This window comes from Anabrus simplex, chromosome 3, assembly GCF_040414725.1.
Source record: "Anabrus simplex isolate iqAnaSimp1 chromosome 3, ASM4041472v1, whole genome shotgun sequence".
Classification (NCBI taxonomy): domain Eukaryota; kingdom Metazoa; phylum Arthropoda; class Insecta; order Orthoptera; family Tettigoniidae; genus Anabrus; species Anabrus simplex.
The window spans coordinates 83,368,624-83,395,398 of record NC_090267.1 but is presented as its reverse complement, the minus strand read 5'-3'; the positions used below and the strand labels follow the sequence as shown (position 1 = coordinate 83,395,398).

At 38.2% G+C, this 26,775-nt stretch overlaps 1 protein-coding gene across 4 annotated transcripts in view; it reads left to right on the top strand.

The window, feature by feature from the left end:
* The window catches only part of Cul5 (cullin 5), a 277,814-nt gene that overhangs the window by 20,597 nt on the left and 230,442 nt on the right, over positions 1-26,775 (top strand). For all 4 annotated transcript variants that reach the window (XM_067142608.2, XM_067142605.2, XM_067142607.2 and 1 more), the window contains one exon: positions 7,804-7,986. In XM_067142608.2, coding sequence (XP_066998709.1) covers positions 7,804-7,986 — 183 coding nt within the window. The remainder of the gene's footprint in view (positions 1-7,803; positions 7,987-26,775) is intronic.

Below are 26,775 nucleotides of genomic sequence, written 5' to 3'. Positions count from 1 at the left end.
ATTTATTTGTAAGTACTGTATAAGTAATGTACATGTATACTCTTCTAGTGGTTAAGTGTAAGAGAGGGCCTTGAGCCCTAACTTCGCCACCAATAAAGGCATTATCTATCTATCTATCTATGATTTTCGCTAAAACTTTATAAACAATACTGTTATTCATATATAATTCCCACAGTCTGCTTTATCATGTTTCTTATGTATAGGGCAGAGTATTGCTATATTCCATTGCTCTGGCATTTTCTCCTTTTTCCATATCTCTACCATATATCATGCTACCAGTTTGTTAGTTTCTCATCTCTATATTTTATCATTTCTGCTGTAATGTTGTCTTCTCCTGGCAACTTATCGTTTTTAAGAGTCTTAATTCCATCTTTAACTTCTTGTAGAGTAGGTTCCTTGATTGATTCTTAAGTCCTCCTCCTTCTCTGCTTTCCCTCCTTATCTTTGCAAAAATTGATCTGGATTGAAATCCTTTCTTTATATGTTTAACTCTCATATAAAACACTCTAGTTTCCTGATCAGACTTTCTCTCTTCTAACTCTTCAATCCACAGTTTCTCAAATTCTCTGTTTTTCTTCCTACATTCCTTGTCTGCTTCCTCTCTCCTCTTCCTGTATTCTTCTACAGTAGTTTTTGCTCTTCTCTGTAACATCCTCCTTCATTCCTTTCTTCAGTTTTCTTCCTACAATCTTCATGAAACCAGTACTTAATTCTGGATTGTTTCTTTCTGCCCAAAAACGTTTCGGCCGCTACTGAACGGAACGTCAGTGTTCCAGAAGCATCATTAAAGTACTATCTGAAATGATTCCTTCTAGTAGGGAAAGGCTCATATCAGAGCCCAATTTAACAATTATTTCTCTTAACATTGAAGGACCGTCTTCTTGTAAAGAAGATATTTTACATGAAATATGCCTAAAACATAGTTGTGATGTTTTATGTATACAAGAAACTTAAAATCCCTGGAATGAGATTGGCGGTCGAACGTCCTCGTGGCCAATATGGAAGTGCCATCTTCACTAAAGCAGATATCAGGATTATTGCAACCTCCATCACAGATGAAAATGACATAGAAATTGTTGCAATAGAATTGAGTAACTCTTATCATTTTTTCCATTTTTAAACCCCCAAAGGTAAGCTTTTCATTCAGACAACCTGATAATGTGAATTTGCAGAGAAAGTGTCCATTTTCATGGGCAATTTCAATAGCCACAGCATTATATGGGGTTATCCACATGATGATGAGAATAGTGAAGCTATTATGCATTGGGCAGTATCACACCAACTGTCCCTCATTCATGATAACAAACTTCCTTCATCCTTCAACAATGGAAGGTGAAAACGTGGATATAATCCAGACCGTACTTTTGTGAGTGAGCCGATTGCCCATCAGTGTATTAAATCTGTCTGCTGTCCTATTCCTAACACACAACATCGTCCCATAATTTGCCAGATATTGGCAGCCGTCAGACCACAGAGTTTACTTTAAGAGAAGATATAGATTCAAAAAGGCAAACTGGAAATGTTTCACTTTCTCTTTAGATTAAAAGATGAATATGATCAGTCTCATACCAGAGGCATATGACCAATTTATTGATGCCATTAGATTGTGTTCTAAATAAGCCATTCCAAGAGGATGCAGAACTAATTACATACAAGATCTTTCCCAGGTAACATCTGCCCTACTGACAAACTACTTCAATTTGTATGAAAGGGATCCCTTTACTGCTGAAACTATTGCAGGCGGACAACAACTTCTCTCTACTATTTCAGAGACTAAACAAGAACAGTGGTTAAAATTGATAGAAGAGGTTAACATGTATAGGAGTAGCCAGAAGGCCTGGAGGCTACTCAGGTGTCTCAGTAATGATCCTAATAAAGCATAATCTCTTTGTAACGTATCTGCAAACCAAATTGCTCACCAACTTGTCCAAAAGGACAAGCCTGTAAACTCCAGTTCTAAAACAAAAGTGGATACTAAGACAAAAGTCATACCAGAGACCAGTATGCTTTCTAATCCCTTTACGATGGAAGAACTGAATGATACTATAAATATCAGTAAAAATAGAAAGGCTCCTGGTGTAGATGAAATCTGTATTCAACAAATCATGAATTTTGGACCTGATACTAGAGAATGGTTACTATATCTATTTAACAATTGCATTCAAACATGCAGAATACCCAAAATCTGGAGGAAATCTAGAGTTATAGCATTCCTCAAACCAGGAAAAGATCTACATGATCCTAAAAATTACAGACCAATTTCCTTGCTCTGTCATTCATTCAAGATCTTAGAACTAATGATTCTGATAAGGCTTTTTTTCTTTGTTTTTTCTATTTGCTCTACATCATGGCGATGATGGGACAGGAAATGCTTAGGAGTTTGAAGGAAGTGGCCGTGGCCTCAATTAAGGTACAGCCCCAGCATTTGCCTGGTGTGAAAATGGGAAACCACGGAAAACCATCTTCAGGGCTGCCGACAGTGGGGTTCGAACCCACTATCTCCCGGATGCAAGCTCACAACTGCGCGACCCTAACCGCACAGCCAACTCACCCGGTCTGATAAGGCTTACAAAATAGTTGAACCACTTTTCATGCCAGAGCAAGCTGGTAGTAGAAGAGGGAAGAACTGTACATCACAAATCCTCCATTTGACCCACTATATTGAAGATGGTTTTGAAAATCAGATAATGACTGGGGCAGTCTTCATCAACCTAACTGCGGCCTATGACACAGTTTGTCACCAAATTCTGTTGAGTTAACTTTATAAGATGACAAAAGACAACAAGCTGAGTGAATTCCTTCAAGGTCTTCTTGATAATTGAAGATTCTTTGTTGATTTCCGAGGGCGACGTAGTCATTGGAGAATCTCAGGAAGGGCCTACCCCAAGGTAGTGTTCTGTCTCCAATATTATTAAATATTTACAGAAATGATCAATTCTTGCAAAAGGAACAAAAGGCTTCACTTATACAGATGATCAAGCTATTGTCACCTAGGGTGATCAGTTTGCGAGTGTTGAATGGAGTCTAATAGAACCCTTAGATTATCTGACTCCATACTAACACCTCAAATGCGCTTTTCACGTAAAGAATATGCAGGCAAGAAGAAAACTGAAGATTGAGTGCGTTGGCCGTGCGGTTAGGGGCGTGCAAGTGTGAGCTTGCATCCGGGAAATAGTGGGTTCGAATAATACTGTCAGCACCCCTGAAGATGGTTTTCCATGGTTTCCCATTTTTATACCATGCAAATGCTGGGGCTGTACCTTAATTAAGGCCACTGCCGCTTCCTTCCCATTCCTTAGCCTTTCCTATCCCATCGTCACTGTAAGACCTATCTGTGTTGGTGCGACATAAAGCAAATAGCAAAAAAAGAAAAGAAAACTGAAGATTTTCTGGGAGGGTGGTCTCTTGGATCATAGCTCAACACCTAAATATCTAGGAGTAACTCTGGATCGTGCACTCACGTATCAACAACATTGTGTTAGCATGAAACACAAAGTACCTACACGAAATTCCATTAGTAAGTTATGCGGTACCAGCTGGGGAATGCAAGCTCAAACAATGAGAACTACTGCTTTAGCACTGAGCTACTCTGCAGCAGAATACGCATGCCCTGTTTGGTATAGATCATGTCATGCCAAACAGGTAGATATTGCTTTAAATGAATCTTGCTGGCTTATAACTGGTTGCCTAAGATCTACACCTTGTAATAAGGTATATTGCTTGGCTGGCATTGCTCTCCCAGATATTATACGTGAAGTAGCTGTCAAAGATGAAAAATCTAAAGTAGACGTTTCCCAAACACATCCATTACATGATTATCAACCTGCTCAACAACGATTGAAATCCAGGAGTGATTTTCTAAATTCTACTGAGTGCCTTTCGGAGTCACCTCAATCATCAAGACTAATTTCCTGGAGATCCAGAAACCTTCATCTCAATGGATGGATGGATGGATCCATTTCAGACTCTTCCAGCCGGTTATGAAGAGTCGTGGTCTACATGGAAGAGTCTGAATAGGCTGCGGTCTGAGGTCGGTCGATCTAAGATCAGTATGAAGAAATGGGATCTATCTGATGAGTCAACCCTCTGTGCCTGCAGAGAAGAACAAACCCTGGTGCACCTCCTTCATTGCAACTCATGCCCTCTCGTTTGCACTATGCAAGGTTTAGTGAAGGCCAGACCTCTCCAAATTCTGGTACAATATGATATGAAAACCTACAACCTGTTTTCCAGTCATTGACCGGGTCAGGAATGGGATGAATGAAGCCCCTACCTTGCGGCGAGGATAGGAATTGTGCCGGCTGCCAAGGCCTGTTGCACTCCTCTGGGGCAATGATTGATGACTGACAGATGAAATGATAATGGAGAGTGTCGCTGGAATGAAAGATGACAGGGAAAACTGGAGTACCCGGAGAAAAACCTGTCCCGCCTTCGCTTTGCCCAGCACAGATCTCACATGGAGTCTGGGATTTGAACCATGGAACCCAGCGGTGTGAGGCCAACGCGCTGCCGCCTGATCCGCGGAGGCTTCAATATGATATGACATAATTGTTACTTTGGATGTACCTCTAGTATGTTTTTACCAGTTATCTAATCATTGTTCTCATTCTTAACTAATAATTTATGCATGATGTATTGCTTCTGATACAAATAAATACATAAATAAATAAATGAGAATAAATTCTGATACTTTACTTTTTCTTAAAATTCATGCAGTTGAATGGAAATTAAAGAAGCATTGATTAGTTGAAGCATCTACATGCGTAATATGTCAGCACAGGCTAATATCCCGGAAGATCATTAAGGATTATTATCATCATTATCATCATCTCTAATAGAGAAATTACTGGATTGGTCAATTTTAGGGATTCCAAATCACAATCTAACATATCTGTTTCTTTATGAAGTAGATGCTATTTTGTTTTTTCTCTGATTAGGTTACGTAAAGATAGTTGGATATAAAGATCATCTCCAAGTACAGGAAGTGACTCTCGCTAATACTAGGGTAATACTGAAATTTAAATATGATAGAGATATTTACAAAAAGATACAAAAGTTGAAAGCTAAAATAGCAGCTGGAATTGTTAAGATTTCTGCTAATTTGCCAATGGCAACCAGTTGGGATATGGTATCATGTCTCAGTTATTATTTGATTACTGTTTGCTTGAAGGAGTTATACCAAATGAATGGAGGGTTGCTATAGTAGTCCTTGTATACAAAGAAAAAGGTGATAAACATAAAGCAGATAATTACTAACCAGTCAGTTTGACACGTATTGCATGTAAGTTCTGGGAAAGCATTCTTTCTGATTATATTAGACATGTTTGCAAAATTACTAATGGGTTTGATAGAAGACAGTATGGTTTTAGGAAATGATATTCCAGTCAGTCTCAAGGAAGAGATACGAGATTATAAAGTGTTCTTGATAGGCGCTAAAAGGGGAAGGGTAGAGTATGGAGTAGGAATGTTCATCATGCAGCATAGTTTCTGTTCACCACGTAAATGAGTGAATGATATGAGTAGATTCAGTAGTAGGAGGAATTAGGATGAGAATTGTCTGTCAATTCAACATGTGAGAGTGCAGATGTGGATGAAGTTGACAAATTTTATGAAGCACTGAATGACTTCCTAGTCAGGTCAGCGGCAAGGTTACAATTAGTGCTCATGGCCAGTTTCAGTGCAGGAGTTAGAAATAAAACCGAAGGATATGAGTAGGTGATGGATAAATGTCGGGAAAGATATGGAAGCTAATAGGAATGGGAAGCGTTCACTGTACATGATAGGGGATTAGCTATTGGGCTATTCACTGCTATACATGGGAGAGTAGGGGCACCAGATCCATAATTTAGACTATATCATAACCCTGTTTGAATTCAAGAAATCTGTTAGGAATGTTGAGATGTTCTGGAGAATTTTCTATGATAGTAAGTAAGTAAGTAAGTAAATTCACATCCTCATCATAAGGGGGTGCAGCTCTTTTCAGGCACAACCCCAATGAAGGTGAGCTCCATGTACCATTTTACCCACATACCAGCTCTCCTACCATTCTTAATTTTGGCATTACCGGGAATCGAATCCAGGCCTCCAAGAACACCAGCTACTAGTGCTAACAATTACACTACAGAGACGGATTTTTTTGTGATAAAAGATCACTAACTAATCTGTAGTGAGTTAAGTATCACTGGAGCGAGCAAGTGGCTGTATGGTTAGCGTGATGTAGCTATCAATTACATTCAAGAGATAGTGAGTGGGTTTTAACCCCGATGTCAGCAGCCCTGAAGTTGGTTTCCTGTGGTTTCCATTTTCACACCAGACAAATGCTGAGACTATACTTTAGGCCACAGTAACTTCCTTCCCACTCCTAGCCCTTTCCTATCCCATCATTGCCATAAGACCTATCTTTGTTGGTGTAATGTATAGCAAATTGCAGAAAGGAAAAAAAAAAATAAAGGCTGCGTATCAAGTACCCAGATGAAGGAGACAGTCTTTCTCCTCAAGGACAGTAATGTGGGGGCTGCAGACATAGTCAGGTGGCATAAGTCACTGAGTTCTCAACAATGTGACTGCAGTTTGAATTATGCCCAGTACATGTGGGATTTTAAAAATTAAAAGTCACGTCCCTGTGGTTCGGACTCCACATAAAACTAGAGGTCCTTTGTGTAAGATCATGATAACAGTGTCCTAAAACTGCAAGCACCGGGCAAGTTGGCCGTGCGGTTAGTGGCGCGCAGCTGTGAACTTGCTTCCAGGAGATAGTGGGTTTGAACCCCACTGTCGGCATCCCTGAAGATGGTTTTCCATGTTTTTCCATTTTCACAGCAAGCAAATGCTGGGGCTGTACTTAATTAAGGCCACTTCCTTCTCACTCCTAAGTCTTTCCTATCCCATCATCGCCATAAGACCTCTGTGTGTTGGTGCGACGTAAAGCAAATTGTAAAGAAAAAAAACTACAATCTTGCTTATATTTCTCTGTTACTGCCAGCGCTTCACTTACTCCTAGCTAGTCCAACCACTTAGGACTCTTTTATGCAAATATTTTTTCTACTGTTTTTTTATGATGCATTCTTCACAGTGTAAACAACTGAAGCTTACTCCATAATTTAACTCTTACTGTAAAGACCAGTTTCCATAATTCTTTCTCTGCCAACATTAAACAGTAACTATTTGTGAAACATTTTTCCTGAAATCATATGTTTAATAACAGTTCCTGCATGATACACAAACAACATAATTCTGCAATAGTCAAGGCTCCCTTCCAGATATGCTCAGAATTAGACCTCACCTGTCATTTGTAGAACAACTTGTTGAAGCTGTATGGCATTGCCAGAAGATTAATGAAATTTTTAATTTTAATCAAAGTATTTTAAAAATCAGAATATTTGGTTGACATTGACCAAAGCATCTGAGAAGAGGATCAAAGCCTTCGAAATAGATTTATGGATGACTACTTTGAATATCATTCATTGACCATGAGACTAACAAAAATATATAGAGCTGAATGAATAAAGAGAAAGAGCTACTCAGCTAAAATACTTTGGACATATCCTGCTCATCATTCAAGGGGGAATCTTCAGGAAGCAAGGCTGTCTCCTCAATAGAAGATGTAAAGCATACAATGGCATATTGTTTTATTGCTCATATTCTTGTATCCTTTTGTGCTGTGGAAGAAATTTAAAGTATGAAAATGTTTGTAGCATGTCTTAGTGCTTTTCTGAGCCAACCCTAATTGTTCCCAATTACATGTAATTTTATACAATATTTCTTTAAAAATTACAGTAGTTGATCTGTTGGTTTATTTGATAGCGGGTGTTGTCTCATCAGGAAGACCAGGCCTTGCTCAAAGCATATATTGCAGAATGGAGGAAGTTCTTTACTCAGTGCAATTATCTACCTACCCCTTTCCGGCAGCTGGAGACTTCTCTTGCAGGCAAGACAACTACTTCAGTGCAGAAGAAATCTCAGAATGATGAGAGCATCGTAAGAAAGGTTAGTATAACTTTGACCATATCTAATTGTAAGAAATAAACTCTAAATCTACAAAAGATGATTCTTTGATCTTACAGGAATTTCGCATTGCATATCCCAATTCATGTAGACCTTAGTTGAGAGCAGTCCAGATGTTTACCAGCATATTTGAGGGCTTATTTATGTGAAGGAGATGTAAGAAGAAAAGAACATTTGACTGGATGAATAGATGTACTGCAAATGTTTTTATATTTATAGAGTAAAAAGACTTAATATGTTCCAAATCCTGTCCTCAAAATTTGGATAAAGGTATGATAATCAAGTGGCATAGTTACTGGCTTGTCACCAATACAGCCTTGGCCAAGTTCTAGCCAATGCATGTTAGAATTTCAGAAGTTCACATCTCTGTGATTCAGATTCCCATGACTATGACCACGGTATCAACAATCGTTCAGAACTGCAAGCTTGCTTTTTGCTTTAAAAATTTGTATTTATTGGGTGGTGTGAATAAAAATGAGTCTTAAGCGATTGAGCGTGTGCTCGCTGAGTGCCTGAGTGTCTCCCTGCTGATGAGCTTTCACTCCGCATATGCGGTGAATTAAAATGTACAGTGGAAGCACAGCGTAAACTCGAGTGTCTGGAGCAGCTACTCAGTGTCACTGATCAAGGTCGTGCACGTGCCATGTATATAACACTTCGATGACTTCCGGATATTACAAGTCGTCCATTTCATGACCGTATTGATGAGTATAATTAAGAAGTTAATATAAAGAACCACCTAATCGATACTTTATTTTATGTCTCAGGCAAAATTGAATAATATATAATATATATATATATATTATATATAGTTCAATGCTTAACATGGCAGAAGACGACAGTGTGAAATTCCAGTCCACTTTTATCTCCATTTTAAAGGAACATACAATTCTGTTTTCAATGTCAAAGTTACCGGATAAGAAGCGCAAGAAAACAGGTGCAATAAATGCAATTCCGTGTGAACTACTTGCTAAATTTAACTGAAACATTTCCGTCCAATAGCTGTTGGTAAAAAATTACAAAACATGAAAACAAGACTGAAACATAAAGTGGAATTAAAGCGTACAGGAAGCAAATGCATATCATTAAAATAATGGGAGAAGCGGCTGATCAATCTGATGCAGGGGAGAATAACCCTACCATCAGCCATCTGAAAGGTAGGAAATCATACCCTGCGAGCAAAATGATATAATGTAAATAACAAAAATTAATTATGATGAAAATAATATATTGACAATTGAATGCAATTTTTAAGGAGCCAGATCTGCAGGACCGGACGAGCTGGCCATGTGGTTAAGGCCGCGCAGCTGTGAGCTTGCATCTGGGGATAGTAGGTTCAATCCCCACTGTCGGCAGCCCTGAAGATGGTTCTCCATGGTTTCCCATGTACACACTAGACAAATGCTGGGGTTGTACCTTAATTAAGGCCATGGTCGCTTCCTTCCTACTCCTACGCCGTTCTTATCCCATCGTCGCCATAAGATCTATCTGTGTCGGCGCAACGTAAAGCAAGTTGTAAGATCTGTAGAAGTTGTCATCTCTTCGACTTCCAACAGATGCGTCATAACTCTGCAAACATCGGAGTTCCTCCAGATTCGGGAGTCATAGACAGAGTTAGACCGTGATACATCTACACTGGTTGAATTCTTCCTTTCCATTGCAAGTGGCCTGTACATTAATGCTAGGGATGCCTTTTCTGTAAATGTAGTAATTCCCATGAACATGTAGCTTCTGAATTTGTACATGAGTACAGTCAACAGTTCCGTCAGCTTCATTGTCCATATTGATAATGTAAGCACACAGGTATGAAGGATGAGTTTTCCACCTAAAATAAAGTATTGATTAGGTGGAAAACTCATCCTTCATACTTGTGAGCATAAGGGAAGCTAAAACATTCTTGCCACTTAGCCCATGCTTCCTGCATCCAAGCAACATTTGTTGGAATTTTATCTAATAATCTGCTTCCATTTCTGTTCATGTCAATACTTGTGGAAACAAGAGAGGTCCACCTATTCAATAAGATAAGATATAAGATAAATTATAACATTTTATTATTCTTAGTACCGGTTTCGATGCTGGTGTGCATCATCATCAGCCGAAAATGAGAAAAAACATACAATGACAAGGTTACAAAAAACAATGCATAAAGTGTACACCAATTTTTACAAAATTAGGCGACTTAATTAAAAACAAGATCCGTAAACATTAACTTATGACTTAAACCTAAAAAAATAGCACCAACTGTCTTAAAACTTTGAATATACGTCCTCTTTACAAAAGTCCTCTGAATCTAAAAACGTTAAACCATGTGCAAGCAGATTAAATTGAACCAAGGACAAAAACAGTGCTTCACTATCATAAAAGTCCACGAGCATGTTTTCTTAATTTGTAAGAACATATGTACAAAAGGTTTTCTTGTTGAACATCCACTGAGTATTGGAGTAACAGGTGCTAAAATTAAGAAAAAAAATTTCTGTTGGTTAAAAATGGCTGTCATTAAAATAACGTAACCAATCAAAAGACTTAATAACTTCTAGTACTCAAAAAGAACATGAGGGATCTTCAGACAGTGTTTTACGTAATAAAACATAGGTCTTCTCTAACTTAAAGTATGTGGCTGGATTCAGTCTGCTAAGTATTAACTCATTGGGCCCGAGCCACGGAACCGTTCCGTGCTTCGTCTCGGTGGACCAAATGCCGGACCACGGAACAGTTCCGTTGTCTCATTTTACTACGTAATTCAACTATTCCTCAAGAGATGGCAGAGTGGGTTGCATTTGTGATTTTTGTAGGTATTCTTTCTTTGCAAGGTTATATGCTCTTTGCTAAAATATATCGATAGTGTGCTTAGTAATATTAGTTTGAAGTGGGCTATCTCTCGACTTTGAGATTCGCTTGTAAACAAGATGGCTGCCAGTATAGAACTGATATTTACCGATATATAACCCCTTTTAGGAAGTAATGATGATTAGGAATGTAATTTTTTCAGTGAAATTAGTAGTAATATTAGTATTAGTATTAGCAATGCTCCTGAAGAACAAATAGATGTGGTAATCGAAGAGGAAATACAAAAAGAAGGCCGTGTTACAGCTCAGCAGGCGGACTGAGTACGGACCCGTGATGCTAATAAAATAAAATATTTTACTGTATTCCTTGTTCCGCAGTTTGTGGTATGAAAGCCTTTTGTTTTCATGTATATTTAAATATTTAATGGTCTTCTAAGTAAGAGATTTCTTACGACATGAATCGTCACTATATTTTCTCCAAAATAATTCCAGCGCCGATGCAGTTTCAATCCAACAAATATGCAGGGCTCAATGGGTTAAATAATAAGATATTCTTTATTTTAAATGAAAAATGGCAGGCGTCGTGTTTCCAGGGTACTGAACGATGTTCTCGGTTCAAATTGGGACCTGAAGCAAATAAAAGAAAGAGAAGAATGTCAAGAAAGGCCTTTTTAAAAGGTATTGTCGTAAGAATTAACGTGAATAGGAGACTCGCCTCTGGGAGCGTATATTATGTGTGTTATCAGACATTAGAGAAGACACTGAGAGCCGTAAAACACCATGACCAATGCACCTGCTTTGGTGGGGAAGCGGATGAAGGGAGGTACGGAGAAGGAGTAGGAGGGGCTTAGAGCTAATGGCAATGAAGGAAGGAGGGAGTAGGGAGGGGAATTATGCAGGGCGATGCAGTGAGAGGGCGTGGCGTGAGAACGTTTTTTGTTTGCTTTGAAAAACTGATTTGCTATTGGAAGCTTTTCTGAGTCAGAAAAACGCTATCAAAAAATCGAACAATACTTTTGGTTTCTCTGAAATATCATTTAGATTCAAACCAGCATTAAAGTATTGATCCAGGTGAATGAAACAGTTCTCAGTGATGTCAAGCAAAGTACCTTTATTAATAACCTGTAAAACTGTGAGATCCTGATCAATGCTGGTAAAATTATGTTGAAAATCTTTCATATGCTGCCCCATTGCTGAAGACCTATTGTACCTAACTGCATTAATGTGTTCCGCGTATCTGATTTTAAAGTTGCGTCCTGTTTGTCCAAGATAAGAACTGCTGCAGTCATGGCAGCATAATCTATACACACCAGATCTATGAAAAACATTTTTATTTAATGAAGTGGAGTTATGCAGGTTGTCCATACTTCTATTATTAGTTCTGTAAGAAATCTTAGTGTTATGTTTTTTGAAAATGTTGGTGATGCTGTGTATTTTATTTGTAAACTAGCTGACCCAACAGACGTTGTTCTGTCAAAAATAAATGACAATGGAACGAACTCAAATTCAGTCTGTAATGTACACAAAAATCAGAATAATGCAAAAGACTACATTATCAACATCGAATGAGTTAATTTTCTACTGCTACCGAACGTTAGTAACAAACTACTGGAAAAATGTGTTTCCAATACCTGCATTATTAATATCTTGATTGTGAATAAGGAAATGCTGAAATAGGTTACAGCATATCACTACCCAGAAATAACCCTGATTGACTGTAACGTAGATGGGAACTGTTCAGCAGGTCTTCAAATCCCTCACAGAGCCATAATTATCCCCCGTTGCAAATCAAGTAATTTGATAAGTTGATGGCGTGAAAATAATGTGGCAAAACTTACTCCTCTTTCTTCGTAGGAAATAACTATCATAGAAAACACTGATTCTAGTCAACACTATAAAGATATATTTCATTGTAAGGTACACAATATTTTTTGTTTGATTACGTAGCGCGTAAACAAAGTTTATGGTTTTCCAACATGGGAGAGGCAACATACAATTGGTCATGCGAGAAACATGAGATTTTCAAGATTAATGCCACAAACACTCAATGACTGGCCCTGGGATTTATTTATGGTCATAGCAAAAGCGAGTAGCACTGGAAACTGCAGTCGTTTAAATTCAAATGGTATGTCAGTCTGAATCGTATCACGGGCTTCCGAATTTTCTCCAACTGTAACAATGGCAACTTCATCAATTATTGGCGCATTGAAACGTCTTTCATATTGGCCCACAGGAGTTTTATCAGCTCTGATTACAATTTTGTGATTATCAGTTGGCATGAGATCCAGTGCAGTTCTGTACAATGTAATCAACTGATTGTGTTGATGAATTTTTTTTTTTTGCTATTTGCTTTACGATGGGATAGGCAAGGCCGAGGAAAGGGAAGGAAGCTGCCGTGGCCTTAGTTGCCTGTGTGAAAATGGGGAAATCACGGAAAACCATCTTCAGGGATGCCGACAGTGGGGTTCGAACCCTCTATCTCCCGGATGCAAGGTCACAGCTGCGCCCTCCTAACCGCACGGCCAACTCGCCTGGTGATGAAAGAAAGTTTGTAATTATTATACAATAGATCTCTACACTGAACTGTTATGTGCACAATGCAGATCAATTTCTTGGATTGAATTGCCCATGAAATAAATTTGCAGGAATTTGTAGTCGCCATCTAACACCGGCAACAGTGAACCTGCTCTGTGATATGTTTGGTCTTGTATCTGTAAATTAAGGACAGGTTTATTATTTTTGTCACAAAAACTATAAAATGAAATAAAAGCAATATGGGGGATTAGTCTGTTTGTTATATGTTAAAAGAAAACAATATGGGGGCTAATTCTGTTTGTTATATGTTACCTTGAAAGTTGGCATGAAATTGCCCCGAAGTACATTTGTTGCCCCAAATGAAGTAATTTCAAATCAGTTGTTATGTTTTTTGATATTTGTATGGAATCTGTCCCTGTTCCTGAAACCAATGAGTACATTGGATCTGGTGGTGGAATCAATGGCACTGATTTCACTTTGCCGTTTGCGTAACACAATCCATCGGCTTCATTTTTGTATTTCATTGCCTTACAATATTGGCAAACTGAGTTCATAGATCCAATAGCAATGCATTTGTAGGCGCTGTAGTCAATTGAAACATTGTAACTGAAAGATGTGACTGTCTGGAGAGCGTATGTTTGGGAGATCCGTACCGGCAGTCGAGGCAGCCAGACAGCCAGTCAGCCAGCCGAGTCACGCGCGAAACTGAAACCCAAGGAGACATTCTTCCTGTCACAAACTGAGAACTAAGCAAGATAAGAACTTGGGGTTTGTTTTAAAAATAACTTCCATATCTGAAGACCATTTGCCTTGCTTTGATCCCCCATGCAAATTCAGTAGCAAAGAAGTTGGCCAGCGACTGACTTTTTCGTGCCTGCACATAAAAATCTGTGCCCATGACTGAAAAGAAACCCAAATAGTGCATGTTTTTATCATTTAAATTTTAAAAGAAACTTATGTACATCGAGCTGAAATGTTCCTTTACCAGCAGTCTAGTACACCGTGCCTGTAATATCCCCATGTCCAAAGCAGATCTTAACAAAGAACTTAATACTATACGTAATATTGCACTGCATAATGGTTTTAATCAATGTTTCATAGAACGTATAATACGTAAATTTAAACACCGACCCAAAACTTGCCTACTGAAAGAAAAAACGAAACCAGTAACATATGCAACTTTTACATTTAACCCGGATATTTACCGTGTAACTAACCTATTCAAAAAGAAGGACGTGTATATCGCCTTTAACACCAATAACAGAAATCTTGATATATTCCACAACTCCAGCCGTGTCAACTTTCTTAACCCTTTCAACAGGTCAGGCGTATACAGATACCACTGCAACGACTGTTCCAGCAGTTATTTTGGACAAACAGGGAGATCTTTCAAAATTAGGCGCAACAAACATATTAATGCCATTAAATACAAAAGATTCTCGGCCATAGGGCAGCATACGCTTGATTACAAACACAGCTTGTACGGGGATTAACAGCAATTTAGATATCATCGAAGTTATGAATAAAGGGCTTCTTTTAGACCTTACAGAGCAGTGCTTTATTCATTTGGACCAGTATTACCGCCCTAATTTTAATCTCAATGAGATATCTGAAAAACCGACTATCTTATTCGACGTACTTATTTCAATTATTAATAAGCTCAAAATTTCTAAAGATCAGCCATTATATAAAACAATTTGCAACATGTTAGCGTATTACCCCTACCAAAATCCACGCCCTCCCGACCCCTACTCGCCTCTTCTGCAACCTCTCCCCCTCCACCTACATGACTCCCCGATTCCCCGCTAGCATTTGCGGCTTGTTGCCTGACACATCGCTTGCTAGTATCCCGCGTTAGTTCCTCTTTAGCCTTCTACTGGTTACGTAGTGCATGAGGTGAGTTTCTATTTCAAAAACTGTTTATTTCCTATCGTGATCTCTTTACGTTATATTGATACAGTTTTCAATCCTTTTTAGGTCCGTTTTGAATCAAGATCCCTGTAGAATTGCATTTGACCACCTGATGATATAGTGTCTTGTGAACTCATACTCGTCAAACTACGGCCTCAGCCACTCACATGTTCTTTTTACTTCTGAGATTTAGAAACTTAAAACCATCTTGCAACCTGACAACTAAGCTACCGCTATATTTCAAGCAAGATTTTTTGATTCTTAAAGCCCTCCAATTTAACTTGGCTTACCGCCTATATTCCAATGAGGAACTATCTTTAACAAACATTAAATAACGATTAGCTGTTCTCTTTTATAATATAACAATACTGGACACTGTTACTAATTTTATTTACATAAGTATTCTCACATGATAGAACGTCTAAAATTTAATACTATAGGAATGTCAATACCCTAAATTTTATTAGGTGTATAAGCTGTTCAGACAGAAGTATTTTAAAAGACGTCTTTTGTTATTTTACACACAATTGTAACAAAAAACATCACCAGGTAATAGATATCACAGAACTGTAAATAGGTCAATTTCACCTTTATCGTGAATTTTATAAGATGTATATATGAGAGTTTTTATACATTCAAAATTTTGTACATATTAACGCTATTATGAATTGCCAATCTGGTAGAAAGTTTATTTGTGTATTGACATGTATGTAATTTACTTGTGTCCTTGTTCATCTAACTTGAGGCTGATGATGGCATAAATATGCCTAAACCAGTCCCTAATATTTATGAATAAAATGTGACATTTCAATGTATATCAAATTTGAATTTGTATTGAACAGGTGGAAAATCATATACTTTCATCTCTTAATTGTAAATTGACCTATGTTACTGAGAAGGAAGGTAGTGTGATAGATATTGTTTTAAGCTCAGAAGGAGTGTTGGAGGATATTGTAAGGATGGAAGTAGGCGACTGGATTGAAACACACCACTTCCCAGTGTGGGTTATGTTGGAAAGGGGGGAAGAGACGCATATAAGGAAGGAAGTTGTGATGAAGGATATATTAGGGAGTGGATATAACAAGTACAAATGGTCAGAGAAAGTGGGACGGTATTGGGATAGGGTAGTAATAGAGGAATTACAACTTCTGAAATATGGTTGGGAAGGTGCATTAGAGGAGAACAATATTGATAAAGTCTTGGAATTGATGCTACATCCAATAAAGATAACACAGAAGGTAGAAAGTAGAAGGAAGAAAAAGAAATAGGGTGAAGAATGGTTTAATAGGGAGTGTGAAGGAATGCGGAGGAGGGTGCTGGGTGCGTTACAAGAGTATAGAAAGAAAGGTGGGAGTGCAGAAAGAGAGGTTTTCTGTAAGATGAGGAAGGAGTATAAAAAGAAAATTTTTGAGGTAAAAAAGGTATGGTTAGAGAAACAAATTGAGGCCATAAATAAAGAATATAAGACTAACAGCATTGAAAGAGTTTGGGAAAGGATTAACAGAATAATAAAGGGTGGAAGGAGTCTAGAGGTAAAGAGTATTGAAGATGTACAGTGGGTGAGCTACTTTGATGAATTACTCGGGGGTAAGGAGGAAGAATGCTGGAGAAAGACGGGGGATGAAGTAATTTGGAGAAATAGGAGAGTGGCAAATTATGATCTGGACAAGGAAATTACGAGGGAGGAAACCTTAAGAGTGATAAGAATCAGGGGCAGGTCGGCAGGGGGGTGTAATGGGATCAATAATAAGTTTTGGAAAGAAATTAGCAAAAATGAGACTATGATAGAGGTCATAGTGAAACTATTTAATAAGATCTTTGAACAGGGGAAGTACCCGAAGGAATGGGAAACAGGAATTGTATGTCCAATATATAAGGGAAAGGGTAATAAAACAGTTTAAATAGTTATAGAGGAATATCTCTGTTAGATTCCTTAAGTAAAATTTACACAGGGGTGTTGGCGAACAGGTTGAGTGAATGGGCAGAAAAGAATGAAGTATTGTCTGATTTCTAAGGAGGATTTAGAAGAAAGAAAAGAACAGTGGATAATATAATGATAATGATGACAGTTCTGGAAAAGTATAGGAGCCTGTCAAGAAGGAAGGTGTTTGTGGCAGCAATCGATTTTGAAAAGGTGTTTGATAAGGTGGATAGGGAAGCTCTACTAGAGAAACTGGGAAGGTTGGGGGTTTCGGGAAAGATGATGAGGGCAGTAGAGGGGATATATAGGGTAGTCAGGTTCTGTGTAAAATTGGGAGACGATAGGTTGAGCAGACCATTAGAGTCCACGGTGGGATTAAAGCAGGGGTGCAAATTATCGCCAATTTTGTTTATTTTATTTATTAACGATATCTTGGAGGGGCATGGGGCAAGTAATTGAGCAGTACCTGTAATTAATGGGGTGGAGGTCCCAGGATTGATTTTTGCTGATGATGTGATTTTGATGACTCTAACCCCAGGGGGGATGCAGAAGGCTTTAAATGCAGTGTCGGATTTCGCGAAGAAATGGGCCTTGACAATTAATGGGAAGAAATCTAAAATGCTAATAGCCTAGGCACACAAAGGAAGAAAGGGTGGCAGGAAATGGGTTGTGCAGGGAGAAAGGTTGGAACTGGTAAACAAGTTAGAATATCTGGGAGTCATTATTAATAGTAAAGGCACCTGGAATGATCATATTACGAGGGCGAGGAACAGAGGGTTGGCCGCCCTAGCCTCAGTCAAAAACTTGCTAGCGAAATATCCGAGGATCAATTATAAAACCCTGAAGTTAGTTCTAAGATCAATCATTTTCGGGAGGGTAATGTATGGCGCTGAAGTTTGGGGGTTGGATGACAAAAGAGTTAAGATGAATTATTACCAATTTCGGTAAGATGGTGATGAGGCTCCCGATGTGCACAGCCAATACAGGGGTGGAATTAATGTGTGGGGAGGATTTAGAATCTGAGTGTGTGAAAAGAATTGTTAGATATTGGATGAATTTGAAAAGACAGGAAGGAGGGAGGGTATTACAGGCCGCGTACGAACAACAACGGAAGAGTATGTATAAGGGATGCTGGCTAGATAAAATTAAGGGATACTTGGAGATGATAGGCCTGGGGTACATCTGGGAAGAGGTGTGGACAAAGACAGAAGCCAGAGGGATGAAGGTATTGGTGAGGAGGATTAGAGATCTGGGTAGGCAGAAATTAGTGGCCGAAAGTAGATTAAGAAGTTCCCTTAGTGTTTTTAATAAAGTTGAGGAAGTAACGAGGATTAATATTAGATACGTTGATAGGTTGAGAAGGAGAGGGTTGGTATGGTGGTTGTTGGGACTACATAAAAATACGGGGTGGCTAAGAGCCGGGGATAAGGCAGTATGTATACTCTGTGGGGCGGAGAACGGATATTTTCACCTATTAGGTGAGTGTGAAGAAACAAATAAGATTAGAAATAATTTACTGAGTGCCACACATCGGAAAATTTTAGGTAAAGGGGATGAGCAAGGTATTATAAGGTGGATTATCAAGGAATGGGAAAACGGAGGAGAACTGAACAGGTATTTATGTGCGGTGAAAAATTCCTGTGTGAAAAAAATGGAAGAGGAAGGGGCATAGGACGATATGTCAGGATGTAAAGAAGAAGTGGTTAAGAGTAGGAGGATATTCAGTCGTTTGAGTTTGTGGAAAATCTGGAAGTTAATGAAGTGTGAGTGATGTGGATATAGTGAAGTAGTTTGAATTCGAGCATGGAGGCTAAGTAAGACCAAGTGATAACAAAGGTTGTTGAGGTGGCTAGGTAGTGAGTGAGTAAATGTTTTGGTATCTTGGAATGTAGATGCCTTACCGATTGCGATATGGAGGATGGTACGCAATTGTTGTCATTTGGTTTACTTGAATCCAGAGGAATTTAGGTCATGAAACAAATAATGCAGAGTAAGCAGTAGTGATTACAAGGGCGTGAGCCGAAACTGTTGTAATGTACAGTCAGCGGTTATTGCAGCATAATCTGTTGTGAAGGTCATGTGGAGTGTACAGTCATGTGGTGAATGCAAGGTCAGGGTAGGGCCAGATTAGTTGTTTTGAGTTAGTTTTCTGTTTATTATTATTATTATTATTATTATTATTATTGGTACTTGGTTGTATTATTTCTTGCTTTATTTTATTATCCTTTATTGTTCATTTTATTTTGTGTCTTAATGAGCTGTCCATGTGAACATGTATTGGGGCAAATTTGCCTGTTATGTTCAATAAATATCTATCTATCTATGTTAACTATATCAAAAGAGTGCATAGTGTGATTGGGACGAAGAACAAAAATATCCAATTGATTAATTAATTAATTCCGTGGTATTCTTAATAGAGTTGTTCGAAGAAAATTTGTCATTTTTAGCAAGAAATGTTTGAATAAACTGCGCTAGCTTGTAAAGAGGAGTGGGCATGTAATTTATAATAGGTTGAATGGGGACACCGGCCTTGTGAATCTTGGGAAGTGATCTCGCTGTCGGCAAACTCGGGTTCATGGTTATTAACTTTTGTTTTTCTTGTTCCCTAAAAATTAAGGAAGAATCCTTCAGGATTTGTTTTAACTGTCATTGAGTGTGTTGTGTAGCGTCCTTTTTTATAATTGAAAAAGAATCATTACTAAAAAAGGCTTTGGTTTTCTGTATATACTCAGTTTTTTCCATAACTATGGTAGTACTGCCCTTATCAGCTTTAGTGATGATAAGGTTATTAACAGATACCTTCTTCTTGAGGTCCTGAATTTTCTTACTTACTTCGAAAGAATCCGTATTACTATTATTATTAGGGGCTAATGCACGTTTATTAGAAAGAAAAGTCTTTTCAAGTTGCTTTTTAACATCAAATCTGACCTCCACCTGGAGGTCATGTGGCATTTTACTAATAGCCATCTCCGACTCAATGACGAGTTTTGTAACTGTACTGGCGGGATTTGGACATGGCCAGTTGTGCTTTGGACCTTTAGCGAGAATAGCCCTTTCATCCTCATCCAAGGTTATGTTGGAGAAGTTGATCAAAGGAGAATGGAACTGAGCCAAAAGATTATCAGGTTCTCGATTTCCAATCTGTTTGACTGAAGAGCCTCCAGAATTAGCTTTGTCTAAAAGTACTTCAAGTTTTTTGTCCAATGTGGACTGTTTTGTGGCTAGTATATCTGATAACTTAGCAAAAACTTGTTCCTGAAATAAGTTCCATTAGGCTTCAGTAAGTAAAACGGTAGCTCTGAGGTGAGCTTCATATAAATGGTGATAGAGGAAAGATTTCTTCCGATGTCCTATATTTCCAATTTTAATCTTTAAACCCATTATATTGATGGCTGTAACTTTTGCGTGGTTGGCTGCTTCATTCAAGTTTAAAAACTTCATGTTAATTCCGTATTGAACCAAGAATCTAATGGAAACAAGAGAGGTCCACCTATTCAATACCATACAATGTTATAAGATAAATTATAATTAATTATAATTTATATAATTCTTACAACAAGACCTTTTAAAAAGGTCTTTCTTGACCTTCTTCTCTTTCTTTTTATTTGCTTCAGGTCCCAATTTGAAGCGAGAACATCGTTCTGTACCCTGGAAACACGGCGTCTGCCATTTTTCATTTAAAATAAAGAATATCTTATTATTTAATACTTAGCAGACCGAATCCAGCCACGTACTTTAAGTTAGAGAAGACCTATGTTTTATTACACAAAACACTGTCTGAAGTTCCCTTATGTTCTTTTTGAGTACTAGAAGTTATTACGTCTTTTGATTGGTTACGTTATTTTAATGACAGCCATTTTTAACCAATAGAAAAATGTTTGTTAATTTTAGCACCTGTTACTCCAATACTCAGTGGATGTTCAACAAGAAAGCCTTTTATACATACGTTCTTACAAAATAAGAAAACATGCTCTTGGACTTTTATGATAGTGAAGCATAGTTTTTGTCCTCGGCTCAATTTAATATGCTTGCACATGGTTTAACGTTTTTAGATTCAGAGGACTTTTATCAAGAGGACATATTGTAACACTAAATATGGTACTTTGACGAGCATGAGTTAGACACAGGGCGTGTACCGTTCTGATTGAGGTACTTACAGAGGAAGAGGGTTTTTTTGAAAAATTCTTAAGTTTTTTTCTGAATTTATTAACAAAGTTCAAAATTATATCACCTTCATACAACATATATGCAGGAAATGGTTTTTTCCTCGTCCAGGCTGGGAATGTACTCAAAATCTGGCTGCCCTCCTTGTACTGCCATCAGTCTCCTCTCGGCACCATGGAACCACGATTTCTCCCACGATGGAAATTCTAGAAGTTCTGGAATATCCATACGACGTCCAGAACATCGGAATAGCGTAGTAGTGTGAACATTGAGATTTGATTACACAGAGAATGACTTATGATTGTACACATTAGCACGTGGGACATGGAAAGAGCTTCTTGAATGACAGATTTGAATGTTGAACGAAAGAGTCACTCGTAGTGTATCGTAATCAAATGTCATTAAAATTGATTAAAGAAAATGTGATTCTCGAAACAGTTTGAAATTATCACACACAAAATATTTGTTTAGGGTTATGTGCAATTTTAACTCAGTCACTTGAAAAAGAAAATGTTTCACTTGTAAACCAATTTGGTTCATTAATTTGAAATTAAAATGAAATAGGTTTCACTCCTCCACAGTCCGTGGTTTGATCACACACCCACAGTTTAAATGCACATTTCATTACTAGTCATGAATAAACAGTTTAATTTGTGATAAATGTACACTTTAAACACATTCTAATGTCTGCCATGAACACAAAGTTCGAATATGTAATTCACAGTCTATCGTTAACTCACAGTTCAAGGTGTGCACAGATTAAGTGCGTAGTACACGGATTGGAACTAATCACAGTCCTAGGTCTATTCTGGATACACAAGATATTGGAAAACCTCACGATGTCTATAAGTCCAAAGACACAGTCATAGATTGAAATGAATTCAATAATTAATCACTTGTCACAGCCTGAAGAGTTCCAACTCGGACACACAAAAATTAGCGAAGTATTTCAATTAGATTCACAATTAAGTATTTATTTATTTTCCACCTAGTCGATACAATGATTGCTTAAGGCAATTTTTAATGGTCAAAAGTGGTACATGTTTCGTATATTATCAACATCTTCAGCCACATAACACTGTTTAGATGAAAAATATATATTAAGCAATCATTGTATCGACTAGGTGGAAAATAAATAAATACTTAATTGTGAATCTATTGAAGTGCGATACGGACCATGAAGCTGATTTTATGTATTTCAATTAGTCGGCAAGGTGAATATCGTTCACAATTTATCACTGTTCGGATTGTTTCATCAATCATGGGTTATAAACACTCGTAAGAAATGTAAGGTTTGAAACATCTGTCCAAATAAATCACCATTAAAGTTTAAAGCAGTCTTAAATGAGGCTAGATTCTATCTCTCGTGAGTCACGGAAATTCGGCGAAATAAAATTATCACTTGTAACTCGCTGAAATATTTATAAGTTCAAATGTGGAGTTTAAGTCCTGAACTCGGCGAAATGAGACTATCACTCGCATAGCGTTGAAATTCTTTAAAGTCCGAACTCAGTACTGTGGAGTTTAAGTCTTTAACTCGGCGAAATGAGACTATCACTCGCGTAGCGTCGCGGTCCCCACGAGCCGACCGCCCGCTACTCACCACACGAACTCCACACACACTGCGATACACACTGTTCTGCTGAGGGAAGCAGCTTTCTATTTATACACGATCCAAGTCAAAATATGTCTTTACATTTCGCTCAACAACTTCGTAGTCTCTTACCGGATGTTTACCAAACCTTGTAGGAATGCAGATAAAATATGGGGCTACATGATGATGTGGTTGATTTTATCCATCTATTACTGTGGGGAAAGTTATTAGCCGAAAAATCTCTTGGAACATTCCATACAACGTAGGCTCTCTCTGTGTCACGGGGAGGCAGGCTGTGACGTCAACCTGCTCTACGTCACACACAGAGGTTGCTCGCTGTTTCTGTCTGTCTTCTGCTGCTGGGCCGGCGCGTAGCGCGAAGTTTTAAATTTTAATTGCGGGGACTTATTTCCGTACCGCTGTTCCCGGTACAGTATATTCAAAGTTTTAAGACAGTTGGTGCTATTTTTTAGGTTTAATGTTTACGGATCTTGTTTTTAATCAAGTATTGCCTAATTTTGTAAAAATTTGTGTACACTTTATGCATTGTTTTGTCATTGTACGTTTTTTCTCATTTTTGGCTGATGATGATGCACACCAGCATTGAAACCGGTACTAAGAATAATAAAATGTTATAATTTATCTTATAACATGGTATGGTATTGAATAGGTGGACCTCTCTTGTTTCCATTAGATTCTCGGTTCAGTGTGGAATTAACATGAAGTTTTTAAACTTGAATGTCAAAACTGGCGAAAATGTTTTTGACCCAGTGTTCCGAGATGTGTTCACCAACTCCACTCTGAAACCCGGGGTCACCAACATAACGCAAGAAGAAATACATGTTTTCTTCATTTGTTAGTGCACCACCTCTTGTTTCTTTGGAGTGCACAAGGAAATGCTCTGCTAACCGTTCAGCATGTTTCTTAAAAATCCGCAGCCTGTTTCCCGTCATCTGACCGGGTCACGAATGGAATTAATGAAGCCCCCATTTAGCGGCGAGGATAGGAATCGCGCTGGCTGCCGAAGCCTGTTGCACTCCTTTGGGGCAATGATTAATGACTGACAGATGAAATGAAATGATATTGGAGAGTGTTGCTGGAATTAAAGATGGCAGGAAAAACCGGAGTAGCCGGAGAAAAATGTGTCCCGCCTCCACTTTGTCCAGCACAAATCTCACATGGATTGACCGAGATTTGAACCACGAAACCCAAAGGTGAAAGGCCGGCGCGCACAGTGCATAAATCTAGCCGGCCAAAAATCGTATCTCGGAAACTAATGGACCGATTTACATAAAACTGCTATTATTGGAGATAATCAAGGGTGTGATCAATCAAGTACAAGGAACAAATTACTATGCTAAGAGTAGAATTAGTCATTTTAGTAATTTTAATCATTTTTTGTTATAGATTTAAGAAATTAAATAGATGTTAATAGTGGGAGATGCTGTTTAGAATGTTTAAAAACAGATACAGGGAGATGTGTGCTTACTAAACAGTTTAGTCATTAGATGCAGTTACATCAGAATCGCTAACTTCATTGGCATTATCTCCTTTGGCAGAACCAGATACAGGAGCTCAGACAGTAAGTTGAGCACTTCTCGTAAAAGTGGAATCAACTTCCTCTTCCTTGATTTCCCTAAGCTGGTAATCTTTTCTGGAGGTTTTCCTGGTGAATACTTCTCTGAAATGCCTATTATCATAATTCCTGGTCTCTTGGGCTTCCTCGGAGATTTAGCCAATAGGTATAACACAATGCCCAACGACCTCCTCTCCGTGAACCACGCGTTTATGCAAAGTTACAGGCATGTAGTGCCATTTGTATTTTTGTAAGTATAATTGTATAGTTTCCTTTGCATATATGCCAAATGCCACTTTATCAATGACATATCCATACGAAAGAGTTTCTAAGATGACACGTAGATGGTTTATTATATTTAGATCTATTCCAGTAATATCTGCAGAAAGGAAGCCTCCCTGAAGAATCTTCTAGCGGTGTTTCCATCATTAGCATTGCCAGCACTTTGCTTCGGTATATCAATCAATAAACCCGTTTTCTCCCTGAACCGAACCTGTATATTTTTTTACTTTCTTCTTCTCGGCATCTCTTATTTGCCACTCTCTTACAAGTCTGTACGCTATATGTAAAAGGCATTCAAAACATCGAATCTGTGCATGAAATGTTGTCAACCCAAACTTAAGTATTGTTGGGTTAATTACTCTCTGTCACTTCAGGAATAAATTCATCTCTTTAGTGAACGCGCCACATTTATAACACCTTTGGGAAGACTGATATGAAGACAATGTACTGCAGACTTTTCCATCCACCATAGTGAAATGTAGCTCATGTTCAACCACTATTGCTTTTCATCTTATAGGACTACCATAGTAGGTACTCTTCTTGGGCACTAATACATTGCACTTTGTCCCGGATTAAGTCGGTTGTTTCTTTCTGGAACTATAATGTAATAGGCTTGCAGTAATGAGATGATGATGGTCTAGGATTATGCCAAACTGTATCCTGGTTTCCGGTGCTTGGGTGGCTAAACAAAAGTTGAAGGGATACAAGTGAAATGCAATACAAAGACTCATCACTTAATGATCGACCCTGTGAAAATCTCTGTTTATAACGACTTTGGTCAAAACTGCCATCACAGCCCCACTTTGTTGCCAGTTTATACTGATATTTACATTCTTGACCTGCCAAATTCGACATAGTCCCTTGTATTTGGCAAATTTGGCATGCTGTATGGTCAAGAATCGCTTGTAATCGGACCTCTGCAGATAAATCAGTGATTAAAATATCACTGGGGTAACATTCATACTTACTTTTTCTCACTAGATGATATGGAGGGTACAAGTTACAGCTATATGTTTTAGCATTTTCCCTCAATTCCTTATACTGATGAGATGACGATTACAAATCAGTTATCATAGCGATAATCTGATCAGGAGACATTGTCGGTTGTTCCTGCAAAAATAAATTGCGTGACCTTTCCATTTTTATTGCACGTTGAGAAGAGGCAAATGAAAGTTCACCAACAATATCAGCGGCATCCTTTTCGCAGAAACTCGAAGACTCATCTGAGTGGCAGAAACTATCTCTTCTTGTGATTTTTCTTCAAGAAGTGATCTAGTTTTCCTTCTCTTAGACCGTTTGCTCAATTCTGTCAGTTTACGCTGACGTCCTCGAGTGCTAGTACCGGTAGGATCATCTTGACACAGTTGTGATGCATGTTCTTCTGCAAGACTCGCTTTCTGGTTCAACCAACTTTTGTTGTACTTAAGAAATTTGTCCCTTTTTCTACTATATTTTGTCCAGCGTGACTGAATTTCAGCACACAAAATACTGACCGGTTCCCTTATTGACTTGGATTGGATATATCCTCAGAACAATCCTCAAGTCCTAAATGTTCAATTACAACATTCGCAATATCATTGTTCCGCTTATATTCCCTGCTGTTCCTCCACAGCTAGAAAACTGACCTCTGGGTTACAGAGTACATAGCTTCTGAAAAAATTAATTACTCTCATGGTTGCGCCTGGTCGCAGCAAAAAGTCACAGTTTTCTATTCATTATAGTATAGAAAACTCCTCCAAAAACTTTCATTACAGAAATCAAAGCAATCCATTTTGAAAGTCAGCTCAAATTTATATAATTAAATAGCGCTTGGACATCCGGTATCTGACATTTAAGCACACATCCTGGACAATAATATAGTAATTTTCAGCAAATGCTACATACTGTATAAAATACATACCTTCATCTAATGTAATCACACTGCACGCTAAAGAAATATTTAGTTCTGACACCCTTACTGAGCCCTCACATAAAAACAACTGTACGCTCGCCTCGCCTTAAT